The sequence below is a fragment of the Lepidothrix coronata genome, unplaced genomic scaffold (assembly GCF_001604755.1).
Source record: "Lepidothrix coronata isolate B3197 unplaced genomic scaffold, Lepidothrix_coronata-1.0 Scaffold11, whole genome shotgun sequence".
Lineage (NCBI taxonomy): Eukaryota > Metazoa > Chordata > Aves > Passeriformes > Pipridae > Lepidothrix > Lepidothrix coronata.
Window position 1 is genome coordinate 4,072,283 of NW_016690191.1, and position 16,273 is coordinate 4,088,555.

A 16,273-nucleotide genomic window follows, 5' to 3' on the forward strand; every position below is an offset into this window, starting at 1 on the left:
CTAGGGACAAAGTCCTAGATGATGTTCGCCGCCTAATCCAGCCGGGTGATGTGATCGGCAGAACTGTGTTTGATTTGGATGAGCCCAGGTGGGTAACTACAACTGAGCACTGTAACCAGGGGTACTGTCAGTGCTGGGTGGGGTGGTGAGCTCAGTTCACTTGTACAGCTCTGAGGAAGGTAAAGAAAAAATAATACAGGAGCTAAAGCCCCAGTGGAGAAAATATCTAGGAGGAGTAGGTTCCTTGTACGTGACTCCACAGAAAGGATTTGTTGTGGAAGTCACTGGAGCAGAAAAACCTCAAAACTTTTAGACAGAGCAAGAGAATCCATACATCAGTGAGACTGTATGGTGTCCCTGGATATGTCTGCATTGCATGTAATGATTTGGAACAGAGATGGGCAGACTGGTGCTGGGGATTATTCCAGTTTCTCTGCAGTCTGAAGCAGCATTTCCCACTGAGTTTCTGCACAGCCAGTGTCACGGGCGGTAGATGTACTCTATTTTATAAGTGTGACACTCACAAAAGTCTTCTGAAAACCACACATCTGGCCTTGGGAACTACTTTAAGTGCTCAGCTATGGTCAGCAATAATGGTCTTTGAGACATAGCGCAGGGCAGTTGAGAGGGTCCCAAATATGAAGAAGTTGCATTCAGAGGAAGGATGAATGAACTGGAGAACACTCTTTAGATGAAAAAAAGGTAAAGGACAGTTTGAGGTAAGAGAAAGTTGTGAAGTTGTTTAAGATTAATTTACAGATTTCTAAGCTATAGGAGAAGGAAACTATATAGATGAGGGAAGAGTAAATGTGTAGTAATTGTATAAAGCTGCCTTCTGCAATTAATGAATTAATAGGAATAACCCAGTGGGAAAGTAGTTGGAATAAAGAAAGCAAACACGAACTGTGACAAAAAGGAGTATTGGGAAAAGGAAAGATGTGATTTAGAATTACCAAGCAAGAGTAGAGAGGAAAGGTGCATCAGATAGGAGGATTATGGATTTGCTCACCTCTTGCTCCTACCCAGGGTCCTGCCTATTAAAGAAATTATTAAAGCCTATTATAGCATTCAAAAGGCGCTGGGGAAAGCTTGTCTTTGAAGCAGCCTGCTATAAGTGTCCTTGCTTTGCTTTGCTTTACAGCAGTTGCTCAAGCCCAGGTGCTCCAGGTTGCCTGACATTCTTCTCCAAGTTTGAATCGGGAAACCTTCGCAAAGCCATCCAAGTGCGTGAGTAAGTACAGCTGGAGCAGATGTGTCCCAGCCTGCCTTCTGCTGCAACCACAGCGTGGAATGGTGGTGTTCTCCTGGGTTTGGAAAGGGCCAGCCAGGGAAACAGGTGACGTGGCACAGAGCTAATCATGCCTTCCAACACCTAAATGTCAGGAAAGCAACAGGAGTAAGAAAACAGAGCTCAAAATGTTTTGACAAGACCAATGCAGTATGAGTATTTAAAGGTGTTTGGACTTTGTGAGTTTAATGCTGTTCTCTGATGCTCAGAAAATATTAATGAATTAGATTGCATAGCCTGTTGTCAGCACGTTCACTGGCAGACATGGGGTGTTTATGACCACAGTTTTTTCTATGTTTTTTAACAGGTTTGAGTATGACTTAATTATGAATGCAGATGTCAACAGCAACCAGCATCACCAGTGGTTCTACTTCGAAGTCCGTGACATGAAGTTAGCAGTTCCCTATCGCTTCAACATTATCAACTGTGAGAAGTTCAATAGCCAGTTTAATTATGGTATGAGTCCCTGGGGAATTGGGGTGTCCTTCTGTTCACAAGAATATCTTTCTAATGCCAGAAAGGTTTAAAACTTTCCATGCCTATAAGTATAGAGAGACTGTAAATTTAATCTTATCTGCCCTGAAATACATTGAAAGAGTCACTTCAGATTTGTCAAAGTACCTTTGTCTATCCTCAGGAGGACTGGGGAATAAACTGAATATTGAGACCTGGGAGAGGATCTGTGGGGGAAAAAAATTGTCACTGTTGTGTTTATAGATCAGAACTGAGGAAGAATGGCACTAGAGTTGAGAGAGGTGTGGGGAAAAAAGACAATCTGTTGGAACTGAATGAACAGCATAGGACTGGAAAGTACTTCTAAGATTTAAGTAAATGTGATAATCCTCAAACAAATATTCATGTTTCTTTGGATTTATCCAGCAAGACATCTATGACTTCAGACCTACTAAAACTTGTGTTGATATTAATGATGATAAAAAATTCTGTTCCTTGCTGTCTTTGATGTCCTGTCACAGTCCGTGGTTCAGGAGGAAGGCAGCATTACTCAGAAATAGGCAGGGCAAATCCCAGCTTTCAATACTGATTTTAGAAGAGAAGTTATTTCTTCTGCATGGAGACTGGATTGAATTGTTAGCTGGCATGGGTTGGTTTTTTTTTTATTTGTTTCCATGGAACTCTGTTAATTTTCACCAGCTCAAGACCTGACTCAGTATGTTTAATAAGTCCATAATATCAGACTTTGCATTCCTCTGAAGCCCTGTGGCTACAGCCTTTAGCATCACCAGGACAACTCTCTCAAGATCAATGTACCTAAAACAAATAGCATTAGGAGCTGGAGTCACTTGTCACTTTTATGTGTGAAACTGGCTGAATGAGTGGCATGACGATTTATAAGGCATTTGCTCTTTAACCCTAAGGGCTGAGGTTCAAATATTCATATAAATCCCAACTGAAAAATATTTATTTTTGTCATCTTATACTACTTCCCTGAATTACCAAACGATTCAGAGTGGTGTGTCTGGTAGGAGCCTAAAAATGAAGTATGTTGATGTCCTACTGTAGACCTCAGTACCACCCCTGATGCAGCCACCGGTGCCTTCACAGCCAGAGATTCAGGCTATTATTGATGGAAGGTTGTTTATTATCTGCTAGTTTGGCTGTTGTCAACATTTATAGTCTCATTTTGTGTACCTGAAATTGTACATGACTCACATGTTCAAGCATGCAATGAAAAATATATTTGGAAGAGAAATGTGAAAATACCATCTGGAGTAAGGAGGGAGGCTAAGCCCTGTCTCACTTTTGGATGGCTTGTACATGGGATTGGCTATCAAACAAATCTTCTGTGGGTTACTTCTGCTGCTCTGAGCGGGCAGTGAAGCTCCAGCTTTTCTGGCTTGGCTGAGTGAGACTCACTACCCCTTCCAGCACATGCATAACATTTACACAGACCATTGCTGTTTATTTGCCACATTCCCTCTGCACTTTTCCTGGGCTTATGCCCACACTATATTACTAAAAGCCTCCAGTGCGATGTAGTGGCAAAGTGCCCTGGGTGGCAACTCCTGGTTACTTGTCTGGCTTGATTTTTCCCTTTTTCTCTTGGTTAGATGGCACTGTGTGACTTTCAAACCAGCAAAAAGAATACTTAGTGAAATAGTTGTGGCCAGGAGCAGAGCAAGTCAGGAAGTGCAGCCTCCACCTCTCTCCTCCCCTCTTTTTCACTGACTTACTTTACCATGGGAAATAATGGAATAATGGGATTTCATCTGAAGCCTGATTTCAGTTTGTTTTCTAAAATTGAACATTTCCATAGGGAAATTGGGAAGGAAAAACTGATTTATTTTACTTTTTTTAATTAAAATGAGATGGTAGACTAGTATCAGCCACTGCTCTGAGGTAGTTTCCAGTTTGTCTCCTTTGGACACAGAGAGAAGGGCAGGAGATGGCATTTGGGATGTTGAGAGCCCTGAATACCCTGAGCCCCACATCTCTTGTCTGATAAACTGGGCATCTGGACAGATCTGTGACTCCCAAAACTTGCTGTGGCCCATGTCCTGGAACCAAACACAATTGTTTCTTGTATGTGACTTAGGGCACTGATTCAGGAAATGGCAATATAGAGGTTACTCCTGGGTGTAGGTGAGTTAGTGCCACCCCACAGCACAGCCAAATAAGATCTGGAAAGGCATTGCTGCTGATACACTTCCTGGCTCTGAAAGTGTTGGAGATTTAACACAGAAACCCAAAGGAAGAAGAGAACTGAATAGCTGCTTATGGAAATATGTCATCAGTATTAATGATTTTCAAGCATCACCTCCTCCCAGCACAAGAACAGCCAAGAGAAGGCTCAGGAGGCAACTTATCAACATGCAAAAATACTTGAAAGAGCATTTTTCTCTTTCTTAAATACTCTTTCACAGAAGTGCTGCCAGCAACCATTGCTGGGCTCAGCTGTGGCTGTGCTGGGTCCACTGGAGCTGGCTGGCAGCAGCCATCCCTGCAGCCCCCAGCCCCTCACCAGGGACACGCCGTGCAGAGAGCTTTGCTGTGAGGGCAGCATCCTCACCGTGCCTGTGAAAGAGCAGGCAGGTGTGTACAGCAAAGGAATTTGATTCAAAAAACTCCCTGCAGATGGGCTGGCTTCATGGAGCTGTGAGTAATGTGTACACAGCTCAGATCAGAGACAGCCTGGTACCTTGGGGCACAAAATTTTGGAGGTCAGGAAGGAGTCATCCTCTGGGATAATATGGTACAAAGATGGATGCTATTGTTATCAGCATTTATGACACATAGAGGTTATTGAGGTCTAATAGTAAATTTAAACCCTTCTAGTTTTGCTTGCTGTTTTCTGAAGGTAGGGTATTGGATGCACCACTGATCTCTAATGCTGTGGTAGGATTAAGAGTTCAATACTAGTGCAGCCAAGCACAAAATATTGCACTAACCAAATTAAGGATCTTGTTGATGCCTTGATTCCTATTCTTTCCTTTCCTTTCCTTTCCTCTGTTTTTAAACAGAATGAAGTCCTCCTTTGTGGACAGTAGGATAATTTATTTTTTAATAAACTCCATCGAGCTCATTTCTTCTGGAGGTGCTTTTTTGTACAGACATAGCTATATCAGAACAAAGCACAGGGCTTTGGGAATGTATTTACTTTGCATAAACTATCTGCAGAGAAAGCACTGGCAAAATATTGTTGCTTCTTGTTTAGCCTTTCCCTTCCCACTTCTGTCTTTTCCAGCCAGGGAAGTCACACCAATTGAAAATATCTTGTTTTATATAGGTATGCAGCCGGTCATGTACTCAGTGAAAGAAGCTGTCCAGGGCAGGCCTCGCTGGATTCGGGCAGGCCATGATATCTGCTACTACAAGTAAGTGTGAATTTGGTGAATAATCTGTGCCTTCCTTCCTCCCTCCACTGTTTCCCTTCTGTTAACTGTATTGATCTCACGAATCTCTCACCACCAGTATTCCTTCTTCCAAATGTCTCTAAATTGGTGCTGGGACCACCTTCAGAAAACAGCTCCCAGTGAGATCTCAATATTAGATGCCAGGGGAGAAACAGGGCATGTGCAGAATTCACTTCCCTAGGAGGAAGGAGGTGGAAAGGGAATGGGAAGTGCTCAAACCTTGCTGGTGCAGCCAGGAATAGAAGGAAGCTTAACCCACTAAAGTAGTGAAGTTGGCTTTTCCCCCTGTCCATGGAAGAATGAGCTGTATGGGATCATTGTTTTTCTGTTGCACACACTGACTTTTGTAAGAGATGTAGGAGCTGAGGAGGTAAAGAAGGGGTTAGATATACACAGGGTTGTGTGGGAAGGGGTGTATATGTACATGCACTATATACACCTATATAATTATATATGAAGAAATAGCCATATACAAATTCATGTTTGTCTGTGAATTTATACCTTAGTATCTTCATGACGTTCCCTTCTGCTCCAAGCATCCTAGAAGGCAAATTGATTTGTGGACCATTCTGATTGGCACCATATAGAGCCTGTCCTGACAGCAGAAACAGTAGGGATTAGTCTTACTATCCTATGGGAAGTTTTGTCTTTCTATTGGGGTGAGGCAACAGTGGTGTAAAGGAGGCCTCACAAGCTCAGTGCTGATATTTATGCAAGTTCCCTGTTTCAGGCTGTTTTTGCAGTGTGCCAGAGCCTTAGAAGAAAAATACTCGAGCAGTCTCATCTTTAACTTGTATCTGAGCTGGAGCTTGACTCATGTGAGACATTCTCACTCAGGTTTCTCATTTTCATGCAGAAAACTGATCCCTGATTCATCCTGCTTATTACAGTCAAAGGAGACAAGCGTAGAGCTTAGTGTTTCAGTAGGTTGAATGCACTCCGTTTTATTTTCTCAAGGCTTCCAAAACGTTATCCACTATGCTATTTATTTTAAAAATGACGATTAAAAGGGTTTTCAGGACTAGCTTAATTGGTATGTTTTGGATTAGAATATATGTGCAGAGTTGAAGGCTGGGGGAAAGAATAGAACAAGTAGGAAAATTACAGGTATGAGTAAATGTATTTGGTTGAATGCCTGTGAGTGGGATGTCTGGGAATGATGTAGCCTGGGGCGGTGTAAGCGGGAAGACCTGCAATGGAAAAAAGAGGTTGTATGTTGAGGATGAACAGTTAGGGCATTATGGGTGAAGTTCACATACTGTGTAATCAAACACTGCAACTTTTGATGTTAATTAATTATTTTATCCTTGCCATACCTGTCATGACCTGAAAGCTGGGTCTGAGAATGCCTGAGTGACACGTTTTCCCTTTCTTTCTTTTGTTCTTCTAATTATTTTTTTTCTACCATGATTCCTATTCACCAGTTTGCATCACTAGTTTCTCAGTCTCTCAGGATGCTGTAAGTGCTGCATTAGGCACTATATAAACAAGCCAAAAGTCTGATTCTTGCCACTAATACCTTGCAGTTGAAGCTCAGAGTTTGGGCTACCTGGTGACTGCAGACAGGGAAATACAAGAAAACAGAAAGGTGTTAACAGAATTAATGATCATAAATGTCTGGCATGGTAAATGGGGCTCAGGAAAAAGCTGAACTTTTCTGATGTTCTAAATGGTACTCCTTTCTTCATTAATTCTTGTGGTGAGGCTGATTTTGGAAACTGTTGTGAAACAATGGGATTTCTCTTTGTTAGAAATGGTATTTGTGTTACGTTCAGAGGTGACTGTGTTCACAAGTGGGTTTGATGAGACAATAAACCCAAACAAAGACAGTGGGCTGCCTTCCAGAACTAGCAGAGCCTCAAACTTGTGTTGACACCAAAAAATTCCAAGTTGTCCCAATTTCTGTGATAATCTTTTTCTTTCTTTTTTCTTTTTTTTTTTTTTTTTGGGGGGGGTGGTGAGCTGAAGGTTCAGGCTATCCTCTCTCAGCCTGGGATCTGTCTATAGCAATTTGAGTAACTGTTTTATTTTGTTTCAGGTATTCTTCACTAACTTTCCTTCAGCTAATCTTAAACTTTTCTACCTCAAGAACTAATGTAGTGTGGTGCAGTGGCTTCCCTTTACATGCCTGTAATCTCTGGCTTCTCTGAGTACGAGCTTCTGGTTGTGCAGACTTTACACACTGAATACCCAAGCAGTGCCTTCCCATGTCATGAACAAGGCAGCTATTGTGCAGTGATTAAACAGCAGCTGACTTCCAAGATTAAACCATGATTGTACAATTAAGCCTGTAATTAGATTCTTGTTCTGAATATATGAGAGAATAATTTTATTGATTTGGAATATTCTGTGTTTTCTAGCTGTGCATTAAATTATATGTCAACATAATCATCTAGGATAACTATACTTCTGTTGTCTCTCATAATTGTTTGTCCAAGTTTTCACATATTTTTGTATATACAAGAATGTGCATATACACATATATATGCACTTTCACCCCTATTGAAACTTTTTTCCAGTGATTATAAAACGAGATTCTTTGTCATGAGAAGTTGTATGGGGGAGGGAATGTGAAGATAGTGTGTTTGGGGTTTCTCAGATGAAGAAGAAATGGGATTGCTATAGAGATATCATGCTGACAGTGTTTTGGGGAACAAGCTCACTTCATTTCCATTCTCCCTGTTCACAGATATCCTGAGGTCAGAGTGCACATTTTGGCGGGAACCTCATCTAATTACTTTTACCAGGAGTTATTCATAAACCAGGAGTTATTCATAAATATGGGAAAAGAGTGATATACTTACAAAAATACAGAGGAACTCAAAGATGCCCTTAATTGCTTTTGCAGCAGGGCGTTTATTGAGAGACACCTCTGAGTTGAAGGACAATGGGAGGAAAGGCTCATTGGTGAGATGTTTGGGTGAAGCAGGTTGGCTTCTCTTTGGCATTCATCTTCCCTGAAGATGGGATAGTTCACTCACAAAAATGAATGTTGTGGCACAGCTGTGTCATCGTGTACCTTTCTCATATGTCTCACAAGAGTTTTTATGTTATGGAGAATATTAGCAGAGCTGTTGTCAAAAAGAAGCTGAGTGACACTTCTGCTCTATTTTATTGCCTCTCTGTGAAGTGACAGGATACACCCATGGTAAACAGTTGCAGTTATTATAAGATCATCTAATTCTCTTGCTGTCTTGGCAGCTTTTATGCACTGAATAATATTCCTTTCTGGCAAAGTATTTAAGGAACAATGGCAGCTGAATGCTGAATTGGTGACAACGTGCTTGTGCCTTTGGTTTCATGGCTCATTCTAAGCATATTATCTAACTTCCAGCTTTTTCAGACAATAGTCAGTTCATGGATGGTAATGAGGTACATGGAGTGTTTTGTTCTCACTTCACCACTAAAAACTTGGCTGTTTAGTGATCATAATGGTGTCAGAACTAGGTCTTCTCTTTTCAGCATCTTTATAATCACATTAGATGAAATAATCATCGTAACATTAGCAGGTCACCTCTCAGCTCTAATGAGATCTGTGAGATGGCTGAGACACCAGTCTCATTTTGAGAGCACCTGGCCTTTGCAATATGATTGAACACCTTACAGCAAGATGGCTGTGGGAATATTATAATTCCACTGGGATTCTGCCTGAACTCTTGACAACAAAAATGCCTCAACATGGATTTGGCCCCTGAAAAGGAACTTGTGCTGTGCATTTTCCAGTTTCCAGTGTGGCAGATCCCAAAATAACAGCTGTACCCAGTGAATTGTAAAATACTGCTTTTTATTGTATGAACGAGGGTATTACTAAGGCCTATTGCACTTAATAGCCACACTTAGAGATGTAAGGAGGTCAGGAGATGTAAAATGGGGACACCAAACTCCAGGTGGGAAGTATTTTGTACCAAGGGAATGCATCAGCAGGTTAGAAGTGATAAACATTTTCAAAGCAGTTTGTTTTGAAATGGCCCAGAAAGATAGAATATTGATACTTTCTTTGGCCATTTTAGTCTAGGCCAATAAATGCCGTATTTCATCACCTAACAGTGCTTTTTACCATGCTGCAGATTGGAAGTCTAAAGAAGAGATGGCCAAGAGATACTGTTCCTGAATAGTTTGGTGCTTTTGAATTCCTCAGTTACAATTCAGCTTCTTTTCTGCCTGCATCTTTGTCCAAGTTGCTTCACTTGTCTGTCTCTGTTTTCCCATCTGTAAAGGGTGGAAAATTAGAGTCACTTATCTGCCACCCAAAGAATGGAAATAGATAAATGGGAAGCACATTTTAATGAGATAATGTTTGCAAAGATCTTTTAAGCACAAAAAAATGATTGTGCAGAGTAAGTGATAAGTAGCATTATAATTATTATTAATTAACTTTTCATCACAGCTATGCTGGAAACATACTACCTGTACATTTTTTCTGAAGAAGAACAGCAAGCAAAGTGATTTCATTATTACAAAGTGACTGAAAGGCACAGTAGATACAGCTTGCATGCCCATTGAGAAAACCACACTTTGGTCTTATTTTTTGTTTCCAATAATCAGTGTGTTTAGCTTCTAGAGAGCATGAGAGACTTCCAACGTTTTTTTTGTAAGAGAAGACAAATAAGGTAGTGGGAAGCAGATGTTGCCAAGGTCTTTTTTCCTTCCCTTTTCCTTGCTTTTTGCTTTAGGCTCCATGCTGATATTATAGGGTGTTGTGATGAAAAAGTGGTGAGGAGCCAAAAAAACCCATAAATCCAGTGGAGGAAAAAGGAAGCAATAGAACCATTTTGGCTTGATAGCAGTAGGAGGAGAGGGAGGCAAAGAGGAAAAATGCTATTTTTTTGGTGTTTCTTTTAAAAATATTCAGAGCTACTGCTTTGTATAATGGATTGTGAGGAGACCAGATTATATGCAGTAAACGTACCATGATCATTTACACTGCTTACACAGGGAGTTTTTTCTTCTTAATGCATGAGTGAAGAATGTTGAAGCCTCCCAAAGCCACCAATAAACTTCCTGTTGCTGCCAGATAGTTTGCTACAGACTGAAGCAGGTGTCAAAACTGATTCAAAAGCCTGGAGATGTCGTTTCTGGGTGGGTATTAAGGTGGAACAGCAGAGACACTCAGAACAAGAATGAAATGTACTGCTGAGCAGTGCTGTGAGAATTCTGTGCATCAGTACCCAGGTGATTGTGTGATCTGAGTGGTCAGGAGTAAGGACCATTGACTATCAGTGTAGCATCAAGATCAGGGGTGTCTGGTGCTGCAAAACCTCAGGGTTAAGTGGCCATTTTAGGCAGGAGAGATACTTTTGGCTTCAGAATTACAGAATATAGAGGGAGAAGCCTTTACTGGAGCATCACATGTGGGAATAATGTATATGTAAGACATTTAGGCAGTAACTGCCTGCAAAGACCTGCTTCCTCCCAGTGTGAATTTGGACGTGAGGACTTGGAAGAACTCAGCACTTTGTCACAGTTCTTTATGAATAAGGTCATCTAATCTTCCAAGTGGCACTGAGTATAATAGAAGCTATGGAGATGAGCACTTTCCTTCTGCACTATACAAGAAACAGTTCTCAATTATCCTTCATTGTCAAAATTAACAGGAACTATATTAAATGTCATTGTTCTGACTTTAAAGAAAGACTAGACTCTAACCCTTGATCCACCAAAATACACATATAATACCTAAGTAGATGTTTCTATATTTGTGGGTTCATTTTTTTCCCCTCTGAATCTCTGTCCAATATTAAGGTGGTTTATTTGCAAAGGAAATGTTGGGGTTAAGAGTTCAGCTGAGAATAAAATCATAGGCCTTTTAGTTTGCCACTGTGACTCAGTGTTTCTGCACTATCTATTGATCCAGTCTGTATCACTCACCCCACATGTTCCTGACTGTTGAATTCAGGTGAAAACCCAGCAGCATTGTATTGTGTCTCTCTTATGAAAAAGAGCTGATTATTTTGGAGAATTTGACAAGAATAATTATCTTTTCACTCCTCCCCTTTGAATAAAAATGAAGGGCAGCAAAATAAACTAGTATTGTAAAATTCAGGAGCTGAAATTGCATCTTTTGGTTGCCTCTTCTATTTTGCATTTTAATGCAACATTGATGATAACATTTGTCAAAGAAACCTCACAGTCCTTTGGAATCAGAAGGTTCAGCAACAGCATAATTGGTGCAATGTGGGAAAAATATTGTTTGAAATGTACTTATGGATGCAATTTGCTGTGAGGCTTCTCCCTAAAGTACATGATTTGTCTCTTCATCTCTGCTGAAAGAAAACTTTCCTCCTCAGCCTGAAGTCATCTCTTCATCAGAGTAAGTTTCCTGCAAGAGATCTGGTCCTGAAAGTAGACTGAGAAGTACACTATAAGATTTTGTAGTTTTATTGAAGGCACTGTCAAGGACCTGTGTACCCTGTTAGACCTTGGTGATGCTGACCAGCCCCTCCCAGAGCTCTGTTGTATTGAGGCTCCAGCTGTCACTGCTGCATCCCTGCTCTGCTATCAGTCCTGATGACCCGGACCCTGACACTTGGACCAACCTTCTGGCTTGACTCAGACCTGCCTCACTACCACAAACTTGTCTGATGATCTGGATGTGTGGTTGAACCAGCAGTTGAACCCGTCTGCTGTCCCCAGGCATGCCCTGCTCAGGTGCTGTGGGAGCTGACCCTGCCTGGTGAGCTCTTCTGGCTTCTACATCAAGCTCAGCTCCTCACAGGGAGCAATTGGTCCTCACTGCTCCCTGAGAGGGTGAGGCCGAAGTCTTCAAAAAGGAGGGATCCGAAATAGAGGATTGTTTGGGTAGCTCACAACCTGAAAATCTTTATAAGGTCATTTCTCCTTCATGCTCAGTCTCTACCCCAACCTGCTCTCCTCCTCTTCCTTCTCAACAAAGAGCCTTTGATGGTATCTGGAATTTTTTTATGTATGTCCTATTTATTATTTATTTTTGTGCCTGAAATATCGCTTTTCTTTCTGTAGTGGAACTGAATAGTTGGTTTGGTAGGATATTCATATTTTCTAAATCTCCAGGCTTTTCACAGAATATTTTCACATGGCATTGTTCAGAGCTGTGAATAGGAACCTGCATCTCTAAGCAAGATAATTTGGATATCTGAAGAAATATGGCAGTGTTAGCTGAATGCATTAGTTTAAATATGTCTGGATTGTGCTATATGAGCTAGTATTAGCTGGCTGCTTCTTTATTTGCATTTTCCCAAAATGAAGCAAACTGTTATTTCCCTGTGAGAGTTCTCCCATCCATCAGCAGCATGTGACTGGCAGTGCTCTGTACTGCCACATGCAGTTCTGCCTCTTCACTCCCTGTGGGTCTTTCTGTCCTGTTGTGAATCCCAGGACACCCTGAACCTGGGGTACCACCTTGATTTGTGGTAGTCACCATGGTGACCCTGTTTGGATCTCTGTCCAGTGGAGTTGTGGTTTCTCCAACCTTCCTTCTTTCATACAGGCTGCAGGTGCATTGCTGGGTCACTGGGTATTGTTTGGTAGTGTGTTATATTTTTGTACCTGCTCATTACTGGGATTGGATTTATTGTACTTATATGGAGCCTCTGTACAATGACTGGTTAAGTTTGGAGCCCCTCCTACAGCATGAGATGAAAGCTCATTCAGAGTGGATGCTTCTCTGAATGCTTAGTTCTCTTGTGGCTTCTTCAAATGTGCATCTAGAAGTGAAAAATACTTATTTTCCTCCTCTTTCTTTTCTTCCAGAAACCACTACCACTGCAGGGCAACTGCAGGAGGAGGCATGAGAGGAAAGTTCTATTACACACTCACCTTCAGCATCAAATTCCCGCATAAAGATGATGTCTGTTACCTGGCCTACCATTACCCCTATACCTACTCCACAATGATGGTAATACTGACATGTCCACCTAGATAAGATAATGGTCCTGACAGGTTGGAGCTGCTTGGGTATGTGTAGATTTCGAGATGAGATAGAGGATTGTTTTCACACTTCTTCATCTCTCCAAGTGTTCAAGGCTAGGTTGGATGGGGCTTTGAGTAACCTGGTCTAGTGGAAGGTGTCCCTGCCCACAGCAGGGAGAGTTGGAACTGGGTGATCTTTAAGATCCCTTCCAACCAAAATCACTCTATGCTCGTGATGGTGTCATTGTCTTGTTTACAACTGCAGCCCCTGCCAGTTCTAAAGCCCAGAATGCTGTAGAAGAAATTCCTGTATAGGAAAATGTGGGGTACAAACCATTAGTGCTCATACCAGTCAAAATGCAAACCAAAGGTGTCTCCATTCGCTTAGGGTTGAAGGATTCTTCTCCTGGAGGGGTGGGAAGCAGGGGGCTAAAGCTAGTGGCAACTCAGATGTGCTGTCTGATCCTCCTGACAAAGGGTAACAGCTCAGCTTTCAGAGCTGCACCCAGCAATACCACAGTGCTGGACCTCATCTGATGCTTTACCAACTTTTTCCTCTGCCAGCTGGAGTTTCAGTAGGCATTTGTGACACTCCCACCAGTGCTGTCAGTACAGAAACTAAAAGAATACAACTCTAAAGCATAAATTGATTGCTGAGTTGCACCAAGTTTGATTCCTCGGGAAGGATTTGTTTTCTAGGGCCTTTTCTGGCCAGGGGTGGATGGTAAGGGAATTTTCTTGGAAAGGCATCCAGTGTCCTTTCTCTATAACTGGATGCAAAAGTCTCAAAAGAAGGTAGGATGAAAGAAGGTAAATGAATAGTTCTGGGAGTAGCTGTGCAAAGATGAGAAAGATGTCACTGAAAACAAAACCATACAGTTCCAGTAGATCAGTTCCCCTTCCTTCTCCCCTCAGTTTCCATTATTAATACATATTCTTTTGGGCAATAAATGATGGTGTGGGTTGGTGGAGTTTGAGCTCATTCTATTTTTTTGCTATGGGATTGGTTTGCCTACCCAGATATTAGAGACTGTGCTTTCATGGGGACAGTGTCCTCCCCCACATACTCACCACCCTGCTTGGCGTGCCAGCAGAGTTCGGCTTAGATTAATTCCCACTCAAACAAGTCTCTCATCAACTGCTTTGCATTCCATTATAGATGCTCAAAGAAACTGCTTCCAATATTTGGGAGAAGGCCAGTCAAGCCTTCACAGTCCAAAACCTTCACAGTCCAAAACATGTCTGTCAGCTCACTTCTTATCAGGCTTATGGGTACCAGTTACTCCTCAAAATCCATGAGGAAGAGTTTATACTCCCATAGTGGGGTTTAACCTGTAGCCTTGAAGGCACATATATCTACAGTCTGTGGGGGGGAAAACAAATACAGTACTGAAGGATTAGGTGGGCTTATTCACCATCATGCTTGTTTCACGTAAATACACTGCCTCATGATTATTTTACTGTTATTGATTTCTATCTTCTGTTGGCACAAAGCAAGAGAGACTTGGAGAGTTTGTGCACTCTGAGAATTCCTGAATATCTCACCTGCTCCTGAATGAATAGAATAGACATGAAAAAGATGTTATTCCTACACTTGCAGGACCAGGTCTTTAAATATTTCACTGTCTCTTCAAATGAAAAGCTCATTGAAGTTAAAGGGAATTTGCCCCAGGAAAAGTTAAAATTAACTTAGACCCAATAAGGACCATAAAGTTGGGTAAATGGAAATTATGGTCGGGAAAGATTGATAGATTGTCATGTCCAGCTCTTTAGCCAAAGCAAATTCATTGCCTCTAATAATTCTAAATAGCTTCTTTGCTTGGGCTAATTTAAAATGTCGAGTGATGCAATATACACATTTCCATTTTACTTTAATTTCCACAGTAAATAAACTAAATCAGGTTTGTGCATCAGTAGATTGCATTTTAAAGCATTTGTCCACTAGTGAAGTGTGTTGGTTTTACATATCAATAATAAATTAAAAATGATTATGAACCCAAGGGCTCAATTAAACACATAGTGCTTTGGGGAAGAAGATAAACTTGTATATGGAGTTAGTAATTTGAAAATGTTTTTAAATATCATATATATTTAATAGTTGCAGGCATATTTGCAGGAAATACACAGTGCAGAATCCTATTTGAACTGGACGCACTCTGCAGTTCATTACTTCTTGTACGTTAGTAATTACATTTCTTTTATGAACAGTAATTTATCTATTTTTGCATCACAGTGTTAATTGTTTGGATATCTAGCTGAAATCTCAGTGGCAGCTATACCCAATTAAGTTTCACTGGGTACCAGAAACATAAGTAAATGATTATATTGAGTTCTCTGTATCTATGAGAGATTGTTATATGCATTTAATAATTAAATTTACTCTATTGGCAGTATTTTAATTGTTTTATAGCATGGATGACTGTAAATTTCACTTCTGTGTTTACATGGCTCTATTTCGATACTGGGAAAGCAGTCTGAAAGATGGTGAGTTCTAAGGTTTGAGGAACAGGAGGAATGTCTTGTCCCATAAATAGCAGTTAAAATTTAGCCCTGAGTTGTACAGACAATAAGTTACTGTGTAAGGGTCGCTCAGTGAATTGATGTGTTTCAGTTAAAGCATTGTTAGGACAAGTGTGCCTAGTACACTATCCCTATTTCTACCAATTGAGAGACAACTGGTGTTCCACAACACTTAGCAACACCCTGCAGTGGCATTACTTACACTCATCTTGCCACTTGCAATTACAGTGTAAACAGAGAACTACACATCATCTGGTGTGTGGGTGACAAGTGGCTGTTTGTCTAATGAGGCGATCAGAATTTGTTCCAGGAAGTCTTTTTTTTCTAAGCTGCCAGTTCTTTTTCTCAAATTTCTCAAGGAGCTGTTGGACTTAAGAATTGTTTAAAGCTGTCATAAACTTTGGGGGTGGGGAGAAAATCTCCTTTTCAAGTAACTTCTTGGAAAGATGCTCTTCAAATTTACCACTACTGATTGTACAAAACGTTTTACTTGGATGTAAACTTTTTGGCTGCCTCTGATATGGAGTTGTCACTGAGTTTCACTGGCATGTGCTTGACAGCTAACCAATCAGTTCTATAAATGCTCAAAAATGGTGAGTTTTCTCGTGTTTCTACACAACACCTATTAAAATATAAAGAGTAGATGCTTCTCTTTTGGATTTCATGTATGCATAGAAATTTCTTTACGATAATAAGAGAAGCACCT

At 40.9% G+C, this 16,273-nt stretch overlaps 1 protein-coding gene across 1 annotated transcript in view; it reads left to right on the forward strand.

Moving 5' to 3' along the window:
• The window catches only part of AGBL1 (ATP/GTP binding protein like 1), a 249,268-nt gene that overhangs the window by 44,319 nt on the left and 188,676 nt on the right, over positions 1-16,273 (forward strand). The window contains exons 10-14 of the mRNA XM_017805280.1: positions 5-88; positions 1,142-1,231; positions 1,596-1,744; positions 5,034-5,121; positions 12,889-13,033. Coding sequence (XP_017660769.1) covers positions 5-88; positions 1,142-1,231; positions 1,596-1,744; positions 5,034-5,121; positions 12,889-13,033 — 556 coding nt within the window. The remainder of the gene's footprint in view (positions 1-4; positions 89-1,141; positions 1,232-1,595; positions 1,745-5,033; positions 5,122-12,888; positions 13,034-16,273) is intronic.